General features: G+C 41.1%; 1 protein-coding gene across 5 annotated transcripts in view; it reads left to right on the plus strand.

The window, feature by feature from the left end:
- The window catches only part of lrrc4ca (leucine rich repeat containing 4C, genome duplicate a), a 296,895-nt gene extending 279,796 nt beyond the window's left edge, over positions 1-17,099 (plus strand). For all 5 annotated transcript variants that reach the window (XM_067436352.1, XM_067436351.1, XM_067436353.1 and 2 more), the window contains one exon: positions 11,951-17,099. In XM_067436352.1, the coding sequence (XP_067292453.1) occupies positions 12,005-13,951 (1,947 nt within the window). In that variant the 5' untranslated portion in view covers positions 11,951-12,004 and the 3' untranslated portion in view covers positions 13,952-17,099. The remainder of the gene's footprint in view (positions 1-11,950) is intronic.
- Positions 17,100-17,599: the final 500 nt, after the last annotated feature.

Below are 17,599 nucleotides of genomic sequence, written 5' to 3' on the forward strand. Positions count from 1 at the left end.
CTCTCTCTCTCTCTCTCTCTCACTTTATTGCTCCAACGAGCACAGAAATTCATCCCCAAAATATCCTTCAGCCATTTCAGTTTCAATAAATGCTGACAGCAATGTCTTTTAAAAAATCCCTCAGCCACTAACAGCAAAGGCCATGTGGCATTTGTGCTCTATCTGTTTATTTAATGTATTTCAATCACCAGTCATTGGTTCATTCCACTAGATAACATACATTTCACCAAAACGAGGTGGGGGGAATCCGCTAGGGGTTTTGAATATGAATAAAAATTGATAAATTGCCACAGGACGCTGAGCTTTGTCTGCTTGTTGGATTGGCAGAGAGAAGATTGGTTCTCTTATTGACATTTTAATCAAGTCTAGCAGAGAGAGCCTTATTGTGAAGGCATTAACAATGCAACACTCTAGTGGCGTGAATCGTTTCGTTAAGTTTGGATAGGAAAATTCAAAATCGTCTCAATTAGGGAAGTGTATTTCTGTCTTAGTAGCAAGAAACTGCAGTGAAGAGTTTCTATTCATGGTTCCGACGTAGCTGACATGTGTTAAGCTGGATGTCTTTTGTCTGCATTAAATTATATATTAGATTCATGTCGAGTCGCTGTTTCATGTCAACAAAATGATGTTGGTGAAGCACAAATGTCCTTTGACACTTCTTTACGAAAGATAACTAGTTGGGAAAGGAGGCTTTGGTGTTGATTGAGACGATTTGGTTCACAATTTGTCTCCATCATGCCTCCTTGCAGGGGGGTTGGCATGGCAACCAAGGACAGGAAGTAAATCAGAGCCAGCTGGAAAAGTGGTCGCCAAGGAGACATTGAGCAGAAACTTTGCTGAGCCCATTGACAACAAGGTGGGAGGGATATCTGAGGTCTAGGAGGGGGGCGGAGCTAGATGAACAGGGGTGTGTCGAGGGAAGTGATGTATTTGCAGAGATGCTAATTAGTAAACAGAACTCATTTGCATAAACAGTGCAGTTTCTGAGGAGAGTTCTGGGATACAGAATACGCCAGATGGCTACTTGTTACTTTGAAAGTGCCTATTCTGTTGCAGAATTACGATGCTTCAATCTAACTCATCCAGAATAGAAAATGGGTTCTTAATTAGATCTGCGGGTTTCATAGCTGGAGCCGTCGAGGCAAAAATAGATAGGTCAATTGAGTATGGATGCTGATTTTTTTATTTTTGCACGTTCTGCATGTTTTGGGTTTGCCCAATACAAAATGATGGGCCAGTTCTGCTTCATGCGTTTTGTTCATGGCTGACATGCGGCGTTGCTATGGCTTGATTGCGGCCTAAATCTGGCAAACGGGAGCGGACCGCCCAAGTGCCATCATTCCACGCGGGTAGTGGGCCAGATGAAAGTGTCAAGTGTGGGCCGGATCTGGGCCAGAGCAATTTTGCTATCTGGGCCAGATGTGGGCCAGTTCTGCTTCATGCGTTTTGTTCATGGCTGACATGCGGCGTTGCTATGGCTTGATTGCGGCCTAAATCTGGCAAACGGGAGCGGACCGCCCAAGTGCCATCATTCCACGCGGGTAGTGGGCCAGATGAAAGTGTCAAGTGTGGGCCGGATCTGGGCCAGAGCAATTTTGCTATCTGGGCCAGATGTGGGCCAGTTCTGCTTCATGCGTTTTGTTCATGGCTGACATGCGGCGTTGCTATGGCTTGATTGCGGCCTAAATCTGGCAAACGGGAGCGGACCGCCCAAGTGCCATCATTCCACGCGGGTAGTGGGCCAGATGAAAGTGTCAAGTGTGGGCCGGATCTGGGCCAGAGCAATTTTGCTATCTGGGACCAAAAATCATAGCCTATAATCCAAGCCCTAAACCTAACATTAAAAATATGATTACTTGATGAGAAAAATGTTGATCCGAGAACGTGTCCTACTTGACCGTGTTTGGGTTTCAAAATTAAAGGTAGGGTAAGCAATTTTTGGAGAGGCTAGCAATAGCGAGATAGCTTTAAAGCATAAGAGCCCAAAGCCATTCCTCCTTCAAAACACATGAACGCACACAGCAGGAAGTGAACAAACACTTAATGAGGGACGGTGTGTCTCAAAACACATAACATTATAATAGTAATGAGCATAAACAACTTAAAGAGCTCTGTCCTGTACCACCTGACTGCTGCAGATTCATCTGGCCATTGATAGCGTTGACATTGAAACAAATAAATTCAAGTCGCAAACCACTCCTGAGATGGGCATGAACGTGGCATAAACTCATTGTTTTGGTTGAGGAGGAACTGTAAAAGTTGTCTGCTGTTTTGTTTGCGATGCTCAGTGACTGATTGGACAAACATTTCATGGTCCTACACCTTCCAGAGACGATATGCAATGAAGAGTTAATTTGCATAAAAAAATACTGACTGCCGTGCGTTATTTCCCACATATAGCACATTCTGAACCCTTAACATATTTTGTCACAAAATCCGGTATTGTCCAGTGTCAAAGCATCGCGAGTTCACGGTTTATAGCAGAAGCTGATACTGAGCACAACCCGATAAGTCCGTTTTAGCGAATCAGCTTGCAGTATTCAGGTCAGGTGACAAGGCTTCTAGAGAGGAAAAGATGCGCTAGCTTAGAGGAGTTTCGGCTAAAGGAGTTTTGTCAAAGCCAGCTAAAAGTGATCAAAGATGGATAATATCAACTGAGTTTTAACATTGTAATGTTTTGTGAATTATGTACATTGTGATCATAGGCGTAAATCTCGGGAGGGATCAGGGGGATGGGTCCCACCACATCTGAGGGTTGTTCCTCCTTAAAAATATAATTAAAATCCACATTGTGTTTTGTAAATAATATAATGATATATTAAAATAATTGTGCAAGTATTAAAACAATACAATGCAAACAGGGCAAAAAAAAGTGTTTAAACATTTTGAGTCCCCCCTACCTTGCCTCACAGTGGATTGGTCCACTGCCTTCTTTTACCTACACACATAATTGCGGTGCATGGAAACAAAGTTCTTCATCAGTTGCGGAACTCCAGTAAGTAGCTGTCATGTAAGGAATAATTGTCGTCGGGTCGTTGAATTTTTAGAAAAATAATGCACACCCGAGGTAGTGATGCGGTCGAGACGTGAAGCGGAGTGGCGTTACACCTCGGGTGTGCATTATTTTTCAAATAATTCAACGACCCAACGTCAATAATTCCGCTTATACTGCGGTTACCGCACCTCAAGACATCGATCCGATTATATATTTAAAGGGATTCGTCCGGTTTTTGTACTTAAATCGCTGTGAGTAGGACTATTTCTTCCGCGTCTCATCCAACGGCTCTTTTGCTAGTTCCGAAATGTCATTTTAAAGCTGGTAACAGAGGCTTGAGCCGTTGATAGCAATCTACTGCGGCTATTAATGAAGTTATGAGAGAGAGAGAGAGAGAGAGAGAGAGAGAGAGAGAGAGAGAGAGAGAGAGAGAGAGAGAGAGAGAGAGAGAGAGAGAGAGAGAGAGAGAAGGAGAGAGAGAGCTTGTGTAAGTTAGGTGTTGCGTCTCTAAACAGTGCTGTTATTACTTCGCTAGTGGAAAAAAAATTCTTTGTAGCCTTTAAGTTGCTTTATGTTGTTTTGAGTTATTACAGTTAACTATATGCAAAGTGATATGGAACTAAAATGCGGTCAAGAGAGCTGGCTGGAACTACGTTCGCTGTGCGTTTCCCAGAAAATAATTGCACATCTCAGAACGTTCATCAGCCAATCAGATTCAAGCATTCAACGGCCCTGTAGTATAGGGCTATTTTATTAACTTTAAACATTGGATGAAGTGATTTGTTTCTCTTTAATACAGACAATGCTGAGTTATTAATAAATTAGCAATGCCAAAAAAGGATGATAACCAGTGTCTTTTTCCATATGTTAGGGATTATTGTAAGACGCCCACTACAACTAACACAGCGATACGCTTATGTGTGAACTGATATTAGGCTAATATTGTAGATTTACTGCTGTGTTGGAAACACATATTTTGCTTGAAAGAAGAAAAATGATTTAATAATTGTATTACTGCATAGTGAACCTATTACAACTTATATTTAAACAACTATTGCTTTTTGTTTTTGCGAAGAGAAAATGACAGAGAAAAGAAAAACGTTCTATAAATTTAACTCCAAGTAGGCCACTTAACTTAGCGATTGCTTTGACGATGTGAAGAGACTTTCAACCAGCATAGCAAAAATGTCTTAAGCGTCACAATTGTGCATGCATAAATTTGGTCAGTCCAAATATTTATTTATAATGCTTTCATGCATGACACTCCTGCTATACAGAAATCTGTAATAAATGTAATTCTTCTTTATTGAGGTAAAATCTCTCGGTGAAGTCATTCATCATCTGGTCTTAGGCATGAGTTTTATTGATTAGGATCTAGAAGAATCCATACAGTTTCATGTGATGCATATCCAGCTGCGGCACTGGACACCCTCTGGTTAGGAATGATGTTGGAGAGAGAGAAAATCCACCATTTTATTGCACCCTTGATTTTTCTTGAGCAGCCGACCTGCTCGTATCACACACGTCGTTAGGTCGTCGGTCCGTAGAACTCGTCGAAGAGCGCCGGTATTTATTTCACCCTTATCTTTCAGCCTTCATGTATTACCATCGTGTCATTGTGTACATTCAGACACCTCTTTCCATTCCTTCTCATCAGGCGGGTTTTTCCTGACACTGCATGCCTCGTCTTTCTCTGTGGGGGCCTTTCCACCACTCTCCCTGCCAGTGCGTCTCCACCTGCCACCGCCGTGGGGGTCTGGACTTGCGCGGTGCTAACAGATAGTCTGCTTTTGTTTTTGCGGTTGCCAAAACCCATTTCCTTGCCGTAACCTCCAGTTGCGACTGTCTGGCGGAGCCCACATACTTCGTTCCATATCTTTCCTGAGTACAGTGATGGATGTAGTTGCCCCCCGCCCTCCCGCCTTTCTCCCCCGTTCTTGAAGGAGCTGCAGTTCCGCAATGCCCTATAAATGAAACACTGTTGCTCTTTACTGATTTGGCGTGAGTCATCCTTTTCATCCCTCTTTTTTTTTTTTTTTTTTTTTTGTGGAACCAAGATCCTCCTTGCTGCAGAACTCACAGGATTACCGAGAGGGAGAAACTCTCTTGCATGGTGGTGCATGGCCTTTTGTGGAGCTTGAAATTATATAATTTCTACCAAATGCATACCGTTTATGTTAACCGACTGTAATGTATTTTAAATGATACTGTAGTTAGTTCTGCTCCATGAATCTGTTTTTCAAGAGCGTGTATCAGTCCGAAAGCACTGGACTTTACTGTTTGCATCACTCCGTTTGTGCTTGAAATGACATGGTTATGCCAGTAGGTGGCAATAAATTGCCTGGGAATTATTCATTGAATCACAATTAAGTTCTAAGCATCGATTCTCTCAGGAGTGAATCAAATGACTCTATGAGTGAGTTGAAGCATTCACTCGTCCAGTTTGTTCAAAACACTAATTCATTTATGGTCTTTGAATGAGTCATTGAATCGTTCTCGATTATTTCAAAACATTGATCCTATTCATAAATGTACAAAATAGGGGGTTGACTTGAAGCGGCACTGTGCATAATGAGTCCCCCTTCACCGATTCGATGCATTTTTTTTATTCACTCTCGCGGTACTTTAATATCATAGACCGATTGTTCAGCGCCGCTTCAAGTCAACTCATTGTGAGTCACTGAAGCATTAATTCTTCCAATTTGTTAAACCTCTGGTTCATTCAGCAATTAAACAGCTATCTTTATGAGTGAATCACTGAATTATTCTCAGCTGGATCAAATGTCTTTTAATAAGTCAGTCACTAAAGCATTCGCTCCTCCAATTCATTCAAAAACACTGATTCATTCAGGAATATTCCAGTGATCTCCGAGTTATGCATAGAATCATTATAAACCAGTTACTAGACATCGATTGATTAAGGAATTAAACAAATGACTATTTATTCACTGAAGCATTTACTCATCCAATTCGTAAAGAACGATGATTAATTCAGGAACTAAACAACCGTCTTTATGAGTGAGTCACTGAATCATTCTCAACCGACTCGTTTAAAACATCGATAATTTAAATGATTGAGTCACTAAAGCATTCAATCATCCAATACATACAGAACAAAGTTCATTCAATAATGAAACCAGTGACAATCTGAATCATTTAATATTTCTCATTCGATTCATTCAAAACAGTGAATCATTGATGATGATTTTGTCGTGTTGGCAACCTCATACCAGGACCTTCAGCATGCACTGGGACAGTTTGCAGCCGAGTGTGAAGCGGCTGGGATGAGAATCAGCACCTCCAAGTTTGAGGCCATGGTTCTCGGTCGGAAAAAAGGGTGGCTTGCTCACTTCAGGTTGGTGGAGAGTTCTTGCCTCAAGTGGAGGAGTATCTTGGGGTCTTGTTCACAAGTGAGGAAAGGATGGAACGGGAGACTGACAGACGGATCGGTGCAGCATCTGCAGTAATGCGGGCGATGTACCGATCTGTTGTGGTAAAGAAGGAGCTGAGCCATAAGGTGAAGCTCTCGATTTACCGGTCAATCTACGTTCCTACTCTCACCTATGGTCATGAGCTGTGGGTCATGACCAAAAGGACAAGATCCTGGATGCAGGTGGCTGAAATGAGCTTTCTCCGCAGGGTGGCCGGGCGCTCCCTTAGAGATAGGGTGAGATAGGGTGAGATAGGGTGAGTAGAGCCGTTGCTCTTCCACATCGAGAGGAGCCAGCTGAGGTGGCACAGGCATCGATTTCGGATGCCTCCTGGACGCCTTCCCAGGGAGGTGTTCCGAGCACATCCCACCGGGAGGAGGCCCCGGGGAAGACCCAGGACACGCTGGAGGGATTATGTCTCCCGGCTGGCCTGGGAACGCCTAGGGGTTCCCCCAGAGGAGCTGGAGGAAGTGGCTAGAGAGAAGGAAGTCTGGGCGTCTCTGCTTAGACTGTTGCCCCCGCAACCCGGCCCCAGATAAGAGGAAGATGATGGATGGATGGATGGATGGATGGATGGATGGATGGATGGATGGATGGATGGATGGATGGATGGATGGATCATTGAGAAATTAAGCAAACTACTCTTTAAAAGTAAATCATTGAAACGTGGAAGGAACACAGTTACTACTATGAACACAGTAACTACTATGAACACAGTTACTATGATTGATTAATTGTGCTTCTTTGGAAATACAGAAAAATAGACAAAGTAAGATAGTTAAATGTAAAGTCCGTACCAGCGACAGCATTCTTGCTGGTTTTGGTATGACTTCAGTATTTGTTGCTGTGAGCTGTTGTATGTGCCATATCGTGAGATCTGAAGGTTACCGATGATGCTGCTGGTAACGTGGTGATTCTACAGTCCATCAGCTGTTCATCCGGCTGTAGATGGATGACCCCGTGGAGAACTTCCACTCCAGCTTTCATTTATATGAAGCAATTCCCAGTCTTGTAAACCAATGGCTGTACTATCATAGTTTATTGATGCTATCAGGCACACCTATGAATTGTGCTGTAGCAGGCCTGCAGATTAATGAGACCTGGCCCAGGGCCTCTCTCTGACTGCGGTTGAAAAATCGAAAGGAAATCTTTAATTTTCTCAATTCCTTGGGTTTTTGAATAGAGCCGTTTTGATATGACATGTTTGTTAAACGACAGCATTACTCATGGCTCAGCTTACCCGCGTCTGAGGTTTGGCTGTGATGCCAAATGACGGTTCAATGCACATGTGGATGTTTTCTTTCTTCGTTTTTGTTAAAGATATCCTCCTCTTCCTTTCTCTTGTAATTCCTTCCCCCTTCTCTTACTTTTTTTACTTTCTGTTCTGGTGTACATTTGCTCCCTCTTTCCTTTCCCTTATCTTCTCTTGTTCTGTTTTACTTTCTTATCTTTTCTACCTCAATCCATCCTTTTCCTCTTCCCTAGTTTGCCACTCTCTCTGCTTGCTCATTCATTGTCTTCTCTTTCCTCGTTCTTGCCCTCACCTTCCTCTACGCTTCTATTTCCTTCTCAATTCTCCCTCATCTTATTCTCTCCTTACTCATTTTCTTTCCCCTCAGTTTCCTCTTCTCTTTTTCTTCATCTTCCTTTCTACTTACTCACATCCTCTTTTCTCTTTTTCTTTATACTTTTCCTCCCTCTTCCCTTCGACTTCATCTTCCTCTTCTTCCTCCTCCTTTTCTCTTCTCATGTCCCTCCTTCCTGTGGACTTATTTCCTCTTCGATTCCCTCTACTTCCTCTTCTTTTTCTTCCGTCTTTCTCCCTCTTTCTACTTTTTTATTTTCTGTCCTTCTTTAATTTTCCCCATATTCTTCATCCTGATCTTCACTTTTCAGCATTTTCCCCTTCCCTCCAACTTCCCATCATTTTCTTCCTTTTCCCTTTTACTTCCTCTTCCTTTTGTTTTATTTCGTCTTTCCTTCTCCTTCACTTCACTTCCTCTCTAATTCCTTTTCATCTATCTTCTTCCTCTTCCTTTCTACTTTGTTTCCCTCTCTGCTTGCTCATTCGTTGTCTTCTCTTTTCTTGCCCTCGTCTTCATCTATACTTCTATTTCTTCCTCCATTCTCCCTCTTCCGTTCTGCTACCTCTTATTCCCTCCTGACTCTTTTTCATTTTCCTATTTCCCCGTTTCCTTTTTACTTGATCTTCCTCTTTGCTTCTTTTCTTCCTTCCGTTCTCATCTCTTTTCTTTTTTTCCTACCCTCTTCTTACTTCCCTTCAACTTCATCTTCCTCTCTTCTTCCTCCTTATTTACTCGTTTTCTTCCACTCTCCTTCCTGTGCAGTTATGTCTTCTTCCATGATCTCTTCTACTTCCTCTTCTTCTCTCCCTCCACTTCTTTTCTTCCATCTTTCTCCTCCTTCCTCACTCTTTTTCTTTTCTGTCTTCTTCACTTTTCCACATATTCTTCTATACTTTTATTTTCTCTTCCTTTTCTTTTCCCGATCTTCACTTTTTACCATCGACTTCCCCTTCCCATAATATTCTTCCTTTTTTAATCTTCTTCATCTTCCTTTAATTTTATTTACCTATCCTTCACTTCCCCCTCTCCATCTATTTTTTCATCTATCCTTCTTCCTCCTCTTCATTTCTGCTTCCTTTTCATTTCACCTTCCCCTTTTTCTCCTACTCCTTCATTTTCCTTTCACCTTTCTCATCGTATTTCTCTTCTTCTTCAATTTCTTACTCTCTCCTTCCTTCTTCCCCTACTCTTCTCCTTCCACCCCCCCTTCTTCTTCCTTTATCTTCCCTTACCATCTCCTCTTCTCGAAGGTGAGCACCATATTAATCCAATACAGCTCTTGACATTTGATTCTTTTGTGCAGAACTGTATGATTGCCATAATTGTTCTCACCTCACCTTGCTCACCCTGCCATGTGACGGTAAGCACAGAAGCTTTTCGAGTCTGCACTGTGCAAAGAAGCACACCGCCTCATTGTTGTCAGCAGCAATGGCATTCACTTTCATGTTTTTTGAAAAAATTAATTCACTTTGTTACACCTCAGACCTTTCAAGACTTCCGCCGCTTGATCCTCTTCTTTACCTCCCTCCCTGCTGAAGCGTTTGCCGCCTGCTTCATCATCTCTTACTGGGCCAGAAGTTTAAAAATGTATTCATTTCATAATCTTATTTTTTGTTTATCATTTTTTCATCTAATTCCCTTCCCACACAAAATCCAATTTTGCCTGGCTCATTGTTTGAGAAGCAGCAGGATTTTCTGTGGAGTGCTTTTTTGTTTGCTCCCCTCTTTCTCTCTTTCGCTCTCTCTCTTGACTTGGAGCAACATAGATTGTGTTATGCAATTTTATTAGTGTAAAATCAAATCAGGGAAGATAAACCGGACCCGCACTTGAATCCAGCAGGGTTTTTTTTTTTTTTTTTTTTTAGATTTGTGGAGTTAAAGCTTTATCTTTTTGTTGTAATTGATCATTTACACATAAGATATATTTTACAATTATCTCTGCGTGAAATTCGATTAAATGTATTAAAAAAAAAATGGGCATATCATTTCACCACTGAAAGTCATTCTCCTTTAAAACGTTTAGTGATAACATGGTTGAGTTTCATGTGTGATCCTCCTCAGCAGTCTAGAAGACTTCAGGGCAGCAGTTCAAGTAGATTTGCGATGAAAGAATTTATTGTTATGGCAGTCATTATTAGGTTAAGACCAGCACCCTGCCGAGAGGAAGAGGAAAGGCAAGGGAGAGAGTGAAAAGTGGTACAAACAGATTTGCACTTGTACACTTTCTACATGGTGTTGTAATGCCCACAGGGAAGAATGTCCATGTTCAACAGTTCTCCTTCAGGTCCTACAAAACCGACTGTGAGCATTTTTCTAGTGCTTAAAATTGTCTACAGAGATAACACGCTATATAAAAAGAATTACATTTATATAGTGCTTATTTTTATTATTAGCCGGTGGGTTGTCTTAAATGACTGGTTGTCTTGAAGCATTATTTAGATAGGGTCATGTTAACTAGAACACTACAAATGTTTTTTTATTTATTTTTTATAAAAACATGCCAAATTCATAAATACAAATGTAAATAAATGAATGATAAAATGCTAAAGCTAAAACAAAAGTTAAGGGAAAATAGACTGTCTAAATCTAAATGGACCGATTCCTTTCAGAATAGACACTACATAGACACTCAGAATAGAGTGAGTCACATACTCAGCTGAGGGAGGAGGGTACAGCATACGCCTGTCCACACACCTCCTGTCCAGGTGTCATTTTCAGTCCGGTCACACGTGTCTTTTAAGTATCTCTGAGAGCCGAACACTTTAGAAACGTAGGGGTTGATTGAAGGATCGGTAGGTGGGAAGCCATACTTTTATTTATGTCTCCTCTGCAAGAATAAATAAAGTGACACAGACGGACAAGTCAGCTCATATCACCCTGGCTGAGGAGAGGAGGAAACAGGGAAAGCAGACCCAATATTGTGGTGCAGCTTTATGTGACTTAGATTGAAAGTGGTGTTCGTGCAAAGACATGAACTCACAGACACCACACGCACTCAAAAAAAATAAAAATGAAATGGATATGAAACACTCTTCCAAGGTCACCTATGGTGCATGTGTGTGAAAAATGTTTTGTCTGTGATTCACTTCCACTGGGCTAAAGGGACGTGTGGCTATAAGAGAGATTGTTTTCATTGCTAGAGTATTTTCTAGAGTACAAAAGAAATGTAACTGTAATTAAAATAAATGTGGGCTTACATTTGAATATTTTTGTAGAATGCTTGTTAAATAATATTAATTTGTTGCTTTTTTTGTTGCCTCCTACCATTTAAAGGCCATTTAGTCACGTTAAAGTGATTAAAGTGATGCTATTAAAGTGCCATTTTGGCCATTAAAGTGATGCTATTTTGATGCTTCTGACTGGCTCTCTTGTTTAAAATACCCAGCGTACCCGCTGAAAGCTTTAGGCTACAATCTGTCTAAGAGTTGCCAACATGGCGAGTGATAAAAATGCGTTCCAGTGCTGTAAATTAGAAAAGTAATCAAATGTAATGTTACATTGCTTTAATAAAGTAATTGTAGAATAGTTACATTACTTATTACATTTTAAATAGGGTTACTACTGGCTGTTCATCTGAACATTTGTCTGTGCTTTTGTGACAAATAATGTTCTCAAATTGTAGAGATAATTTTTTCCCCCCTGTTTTTTCCAATATATTTATTAGACACTTTAGCTCTTTTGGGGGAGATCTGCACCATTCAAATTGATTGCAGCACAGCTTATATGGCAGTTATGGCGTTTTTGGCTCATTTGCATAATTACTTTTGTGAATCAGGCAACAGTATGTGCAAAAATGCAACCAAAACTCAAAAAGGTGGCAACATTTTAGTTGTAGCAGTTTTAACTATTGCATCTATCTGTATTAGCATTTATTGATGTCAGTCAGTTAGTATTCCAAACCTTACATGGTTCTTTCTTTCTTTTCTTTGTTTTTGCAGTTTGGCCTAATAAAACCCTTCCCAAAGAGTGGAGAACCTGTCAGCGAATTATGAATGATAAACAAGATGACCTCCTCCCTGATGCAGCAGACGATGAGAGGTCCTAGGTGGAACCGGGCCCTGTCCGACCCATTGTTCGTGCTGTCACTGGCCCTGCAGCTTCTGGTGGTGGCTGGCCTGGTGCGAGCGCAGACCTGCCCCTCCGTCTGCTCTTGTAGCAACCAGTTCAGCAAGGTCATCTGTACGCGACGTGGCCTTCGAGATGTACCTGATGGTATTTCCACCAACACAAGGTACCTGAACCTTCAGGAGAACCTCATCCAGGTGATTAAGGTTGACAGCTTCAAGCATCTGAGGCACCTGGAGATCCTGCAGCTCAGCAAAAACCATATCCGCAACATCGAAATCGGAGCTTTCAATGGGCTGGCCAACCTCAACACTCTAGAGCTCTTCGATAATCGTTTAACCACAATCCCCAATGGGGCTTTCGAGTACCTGTCCAAACTTAAGGAGCTTTGGTTAAGGAATAACCCTATTGAGAGTATACCCTCTTATGCCTTCAACCGTGTACCATCGCTACGAAGGCTAGACTTGGGCGAGCTAAAAAGGCTCTCTTATATTTCAGAAGGTGCCTTTGAAGGCCTCAGCAACCTGCGGTACCTGAACCTGGGCATGTGCAACTTGAAGGAGATCCCAAACCTCATTCCTCTTGTTCGTTTGGATGAGTTGGAGATGTCAGGAAACCAGCTCTCTATAATTAGGCCAGGGTCTTTCAAAGGCCTCGTCCACTTACAGAAACTGTGGATGATGCATGCGCAGATCCAGACGATCGAGAGAAATGCCTTCGATGATCTTCAGTCCCTTGTGGAGCTCAATTTGGCCCATAATAACCTTACCCTCCTGCCTCATGACCTATTCACCCCACTACACCACCTAGAGAGGGTACACTTGCACCACAACCCCTGGAATTGCAACTGTGACATCCTCTGGCTCAGTTGGTGGCTAAAGGAAATGGTGCCGGCAAATACCAGTTGCTGTGCCCGCTGTGCGTCACCTACCAGCCACAAAGGGCGTTACATCGGCGAACTTGACCAGAATTATTTCCATTGTTATGCACCGGTGATCGTGGAGCCACCAGCAGACCTGAACGTGACTGAGGGAATGGCAGCAGAATTGAAATGTCGAGCAAATTCTTTGACCTCAGTCAGCTGGATCACGCCCAATGGGTCCATCATGACGCACGGGGCGTACAAGGTACGCATTTCCGTGCTCAACGATGGGACGTTAAACTTTACCAATGTCACGATGCAGGATACTGGAACGTACACTTGTATGGTGAGCAACTCTGCAGGCAACACAACAGCATCTGCTACACTCAATGTGTCCTCCACAGAGAACAGCAGCTTCAGTTACTTCACTACAGTTACCGTCGAGACCACAGAAGCATCGCATGATGAGGGCCACCCAACGGTACAGCAGAAAGGCGGCCCTACTCCTTCTTCTGGAATTTGGGAGACCTTACCACCTTCCTTCACCACCACCACCACCACCACAGCACGGACGCCACTGTCCACCAAGGCCACCGACAAGACCTACACCATCCCTGTCACGGCCCTGATCGACGGCTCCCTCAACACCTTGGATGAGGTCATGAAGACCACGAAGATCATCATTGGTTGCTTTGTGGCCATCACGCTGATGGCTGCCGTCATGCTGATCATCTTTTATAAAATGCGCAAACAGCATCACCAGCAGAACCACCACGCACCGACACGAACCATTGAGATTATCAACGTGGATGAGGATTGCGTGGCGGGTGGACCTACCATGGAGGGCCACCTCGCCCTTCCCCCACTGGAGCATGAGCACCTGAATCATTACGCTGCTTACAAGGCTGTGTACAACCACACCTCCACCATTAATTCTATACACAGCTCCGCCCACGAACCTTTGCTAATTCGGGCCAGCTCAAAAGACAATGTACAAGAAACCCAGATCTGAACTGCTTTTCATAATGGGGATTAAACGAAGAAAAAAAAGACTTCTAAAACTCTTAAGGAACAGTATGTGACATATCGATTTTGAAGATTGTCTAAACAAAGACAGTAGACCGATGCAAGACGTATAAGAAGGATGTTGGCGAGTAGATAAGGACATTGGGAGTCGAGTGTACGTCAACAGTTTCAAAAGTGTCTTTACATAACAGAAGTTATTTATTTAAGGAAAATAACTATTGTGGTTTAATCAAGAAAAGATGTAATCAGCAATTATTTTTCCAGCAATTGTTTCTCCATGTTTTTTTAATGTTATTTTAAGAGTTGTTGGTTTACTAATTTGCTTTTAAACTCTGTTTAAGTCTGTTGTTCTGTATGTGAGGACCCAATTCAAAGTCATTTGCAGCTGAATCGGAAACGTTCCATCTGTCTGAAACCTCAAGATTCACATTTAGCGTCAGTACTTTTCAAATATTATAGATTGTCATATTAGAAAACTCCCACACTATAATTGTTCAAATTGATTGTAGTAGACTGAGTACAATTCTAGCATTAGTAGCTGTTCAGCGCAAAACAGGTACTAATTCTAGAATTGTACTCAGTCTACTACTTTGATCACGTTATTTCTAAATGATTCATTTTCTGACTCCCCTTAATTAGGGATATTTGACAATATCAAATTATTCAGTTACCCTTGCTCAAAAATAGACAGATTAAACTGGTTTACTGGTCATAGTTGGTCTCCCAGCATGGTCAGGCCCATCTGTTGGCTGGTTTTAGAGGGGTTTTGGGCACTTTTTCAACTGGACAGGTTGGGAGACGAGCTTAAACCAGCTAATATTTCAGCAGGGGTGGCTGCTACAAATTATATGCAGATGCATACCTGGCTTCTCTACCCTAAAATGTAGAACAAAGAGCCCTGGAAACATGTTCCCATTTAAAACCGGGCCAAATGTCAGGAACACGTGTCTATTTGATGCATGCAGGGCAATTTCGAATCGTTTCTGTGCTCGGACCAGAAGATTTATGGATTAGGTTAGGATTTGGGGTCAGCCCACCTGCTCTTAAATGCATTTTGAGGCATCCCCTGCTTAAAATAAGTGTTATGTTCTTAAACTGTTTTCTGCATCTTCTTTATCATAGCAACAAAAAGCAACAACAACAAAAAAAAAAAACACAAAAAAAACTTGTGAGTTCCTGTGGCAGTTCCTTGATACCCTACTAAAGTTTCCCAATACTCATACACAGATGCAGCACACTCATTCTATGCCAAATGCTATATGGACAGGGTGGCAGAAGTCTGAAGGCCTTTATTTAAAGGTTGACATAACCATGCATAACCATTTGCATACACTGTAAAAAAAAAAAAAAAAAAAATGAATGGCTCCAATTGAAAAATTTCTGGTGACTGATCTGACTGATCTCAATTTTTCAGTTTGCCAAATTGAAATTCTGTGAATTGACACATTTTTCATTTGGCTAAATTGAAATTCTGTGAACTGATGCAATTTGATTCACAGAAATTTAATTCGGCCAACTGAAAAATTTAGATGTGGTCAGTGCCTTGAAAATTTTCAATTGGAGACCTGATTTTTTTTTTACAGTGTCCAGTTGAATGAAAAAGAGGGCAAAGTCAGTGCCGCTCAGCTCGAAGGCTTCCAAAGATGCCACAGGTGTGTCTTTATAGATTCTCTCTTTTTTTCCCTCTCACAATTTTTTAAATCTTCCATCATTCTGGGCTGTCAATATTTTTATAGGCAGTTATGCAATTCTTTTAAAACTTCTAAATCATATTCAATCACTTTTTTTTCTTCTTATTTCGACACATACTGAGAATGATGCATCCATCTTCGGCTTTACACATGCTGTAGCATTTGGCTTCAGGGGGGATGACTTGAGATTATGAATTAATTTATGAAATCAGAATGACCTGAGATGGTCACTATAGAAACCAATGACCTTGGACTGGGTGGGTGGAGGCGGCTAGGAGCCGACAGACATTGGTTTGACACTGTAAATGTATTCAGAGTCAAATGGGAGAGCGAAGCTGGGTGAAAGAGCCAAAGTTGACTCATTTGAAGTGCATCATTTAATCTATAAAGCAATCCAGAGGGCTATAGGTAATTTGAAGTAACCAATAAACCTGTGACATGTTATTCAGATTCGTAGCGTTTCGTTTGGGCCATTCATAATTCATGCAAAACGCACAGGGGACTGACGGGAAGATTTTTCTCTTGCTCTTCTGGTCTTAATACAGATGCCGACCGATACCATGTGGCATTCGGTGAACCTTTCAGTATCATATTTGGTCACATACCAGATGCACTCTGATTTTTAAAGATCTAACGCAATTATGCTTGTCAGCTTTGCTATTTCAGTTCATTACAAAAATATTTTTGAGCGTACCTCCTGCCCACTAGACGCAAAGGCCATCTGGTACATTTTCTAATCAAGATATCCAAGCGTGCAAAAAATGACTGTTCTTCATCTGAATATGCTGCTCTTTCGAATCTTAATTCTTTTCCTTGTCTTTCTGATTTTACTTTGTGTTGTCACTGAAATTGACGTCAATCCGAACATAAGTTCAGTACATTACATTGTCGATGGAGTTTAGCACAAAAGTAAACCAAGTCATTGAGTTGAGTGTTGGCTTCAGTTGCATTCTATTTGTTTATTTTGAGGATTTCGATCATTGTCTTAAATTTTCAATTTTTGAGGAAAGTTTTTTTTTTTGTATGTTTGTTCTGTCCCATCATGTAAACTCATCTGTGTTTTGGGTTTCGGTTAAGGAGGGAACGAGATGCTTTCTCTCCCTTCCACGTGAATTTTTTTTTTTTTTTTTTTTCGTCTCTGAGAGGGAATGCTGTTCTAGTGGTAGATTTCTATACAAAAATACATTTTGAAAATAAAAACAAAAAAAACAAAACAAAAACTTTTTAAATTTTAATTTTACATGTGCCAACCTGTTCTAAAAGATCTTAAAAAAAAAAAAAAAGAGAGCGAGATATGCTGTAAAAGACGACTGGATTGATTTTCATGTAAACATTATTTCATGACCTTAAAAAAAAAAAAAAAAGATGGAGTTCGATTATAGAAATCAGAGTTTGTAGTTCATACACAAGATAAGGTTACAAATAAACTATCATTGTCTTTTCTCTGTTGCCTCCTTACTTTTCTTTCACAAAGGTGTCTTGTGTCAAAATGAGATGTTAAATCTTAAGCAGTAATATTGATAACACTGTTTTCCATTTCAGATTGCATATGTCAGCTTTAAATTTTCAAATAGTATATTTGTGTCATATGTCGCACAGGTATATTTGTGGCAATAGGCATAATATGTGTCAAATTTATAAATGTTCTTTTATGCCAAAAATCATTAGGATATTAAGTAACGGTCATGTTCCATGAAGATATTTTGTAAATGTCTTACAGTAATTAATATTTCAAACATGTATTATTATTAGTAAGTTAGTAATATGCATTGCTACACTCTAAAAATGGCTGGGTTAAAAACAACCCAATTGACAACTCAGCGCTGGGTAAATTGGACAGAACACATGCTGGGTTAAATTAACCAAGTGGCATTTTAACCCAGCAGGCTGGGCTGTTGAGAAAACCCAAAATGTAGTCAATTTTTACCATTAATGGATTTGCT

The sequence above is a fragment of the Pseudorasbora parva genome, chromosome 25 (genome assembly GCF_024679245.1).
Source record: "Pseudorasbora parva isolate DD20220531a chromosome 25, ASM2467924v1, whole genome shotgun sequence".
Taxonomy (NCBI): domain Eukaryota; kingdom Metazoa; phylum Chordata; class Actinopteri; order Cypriniformes; family Gobionidae; genus Pseudorasbora; species Pseudorasbora parva.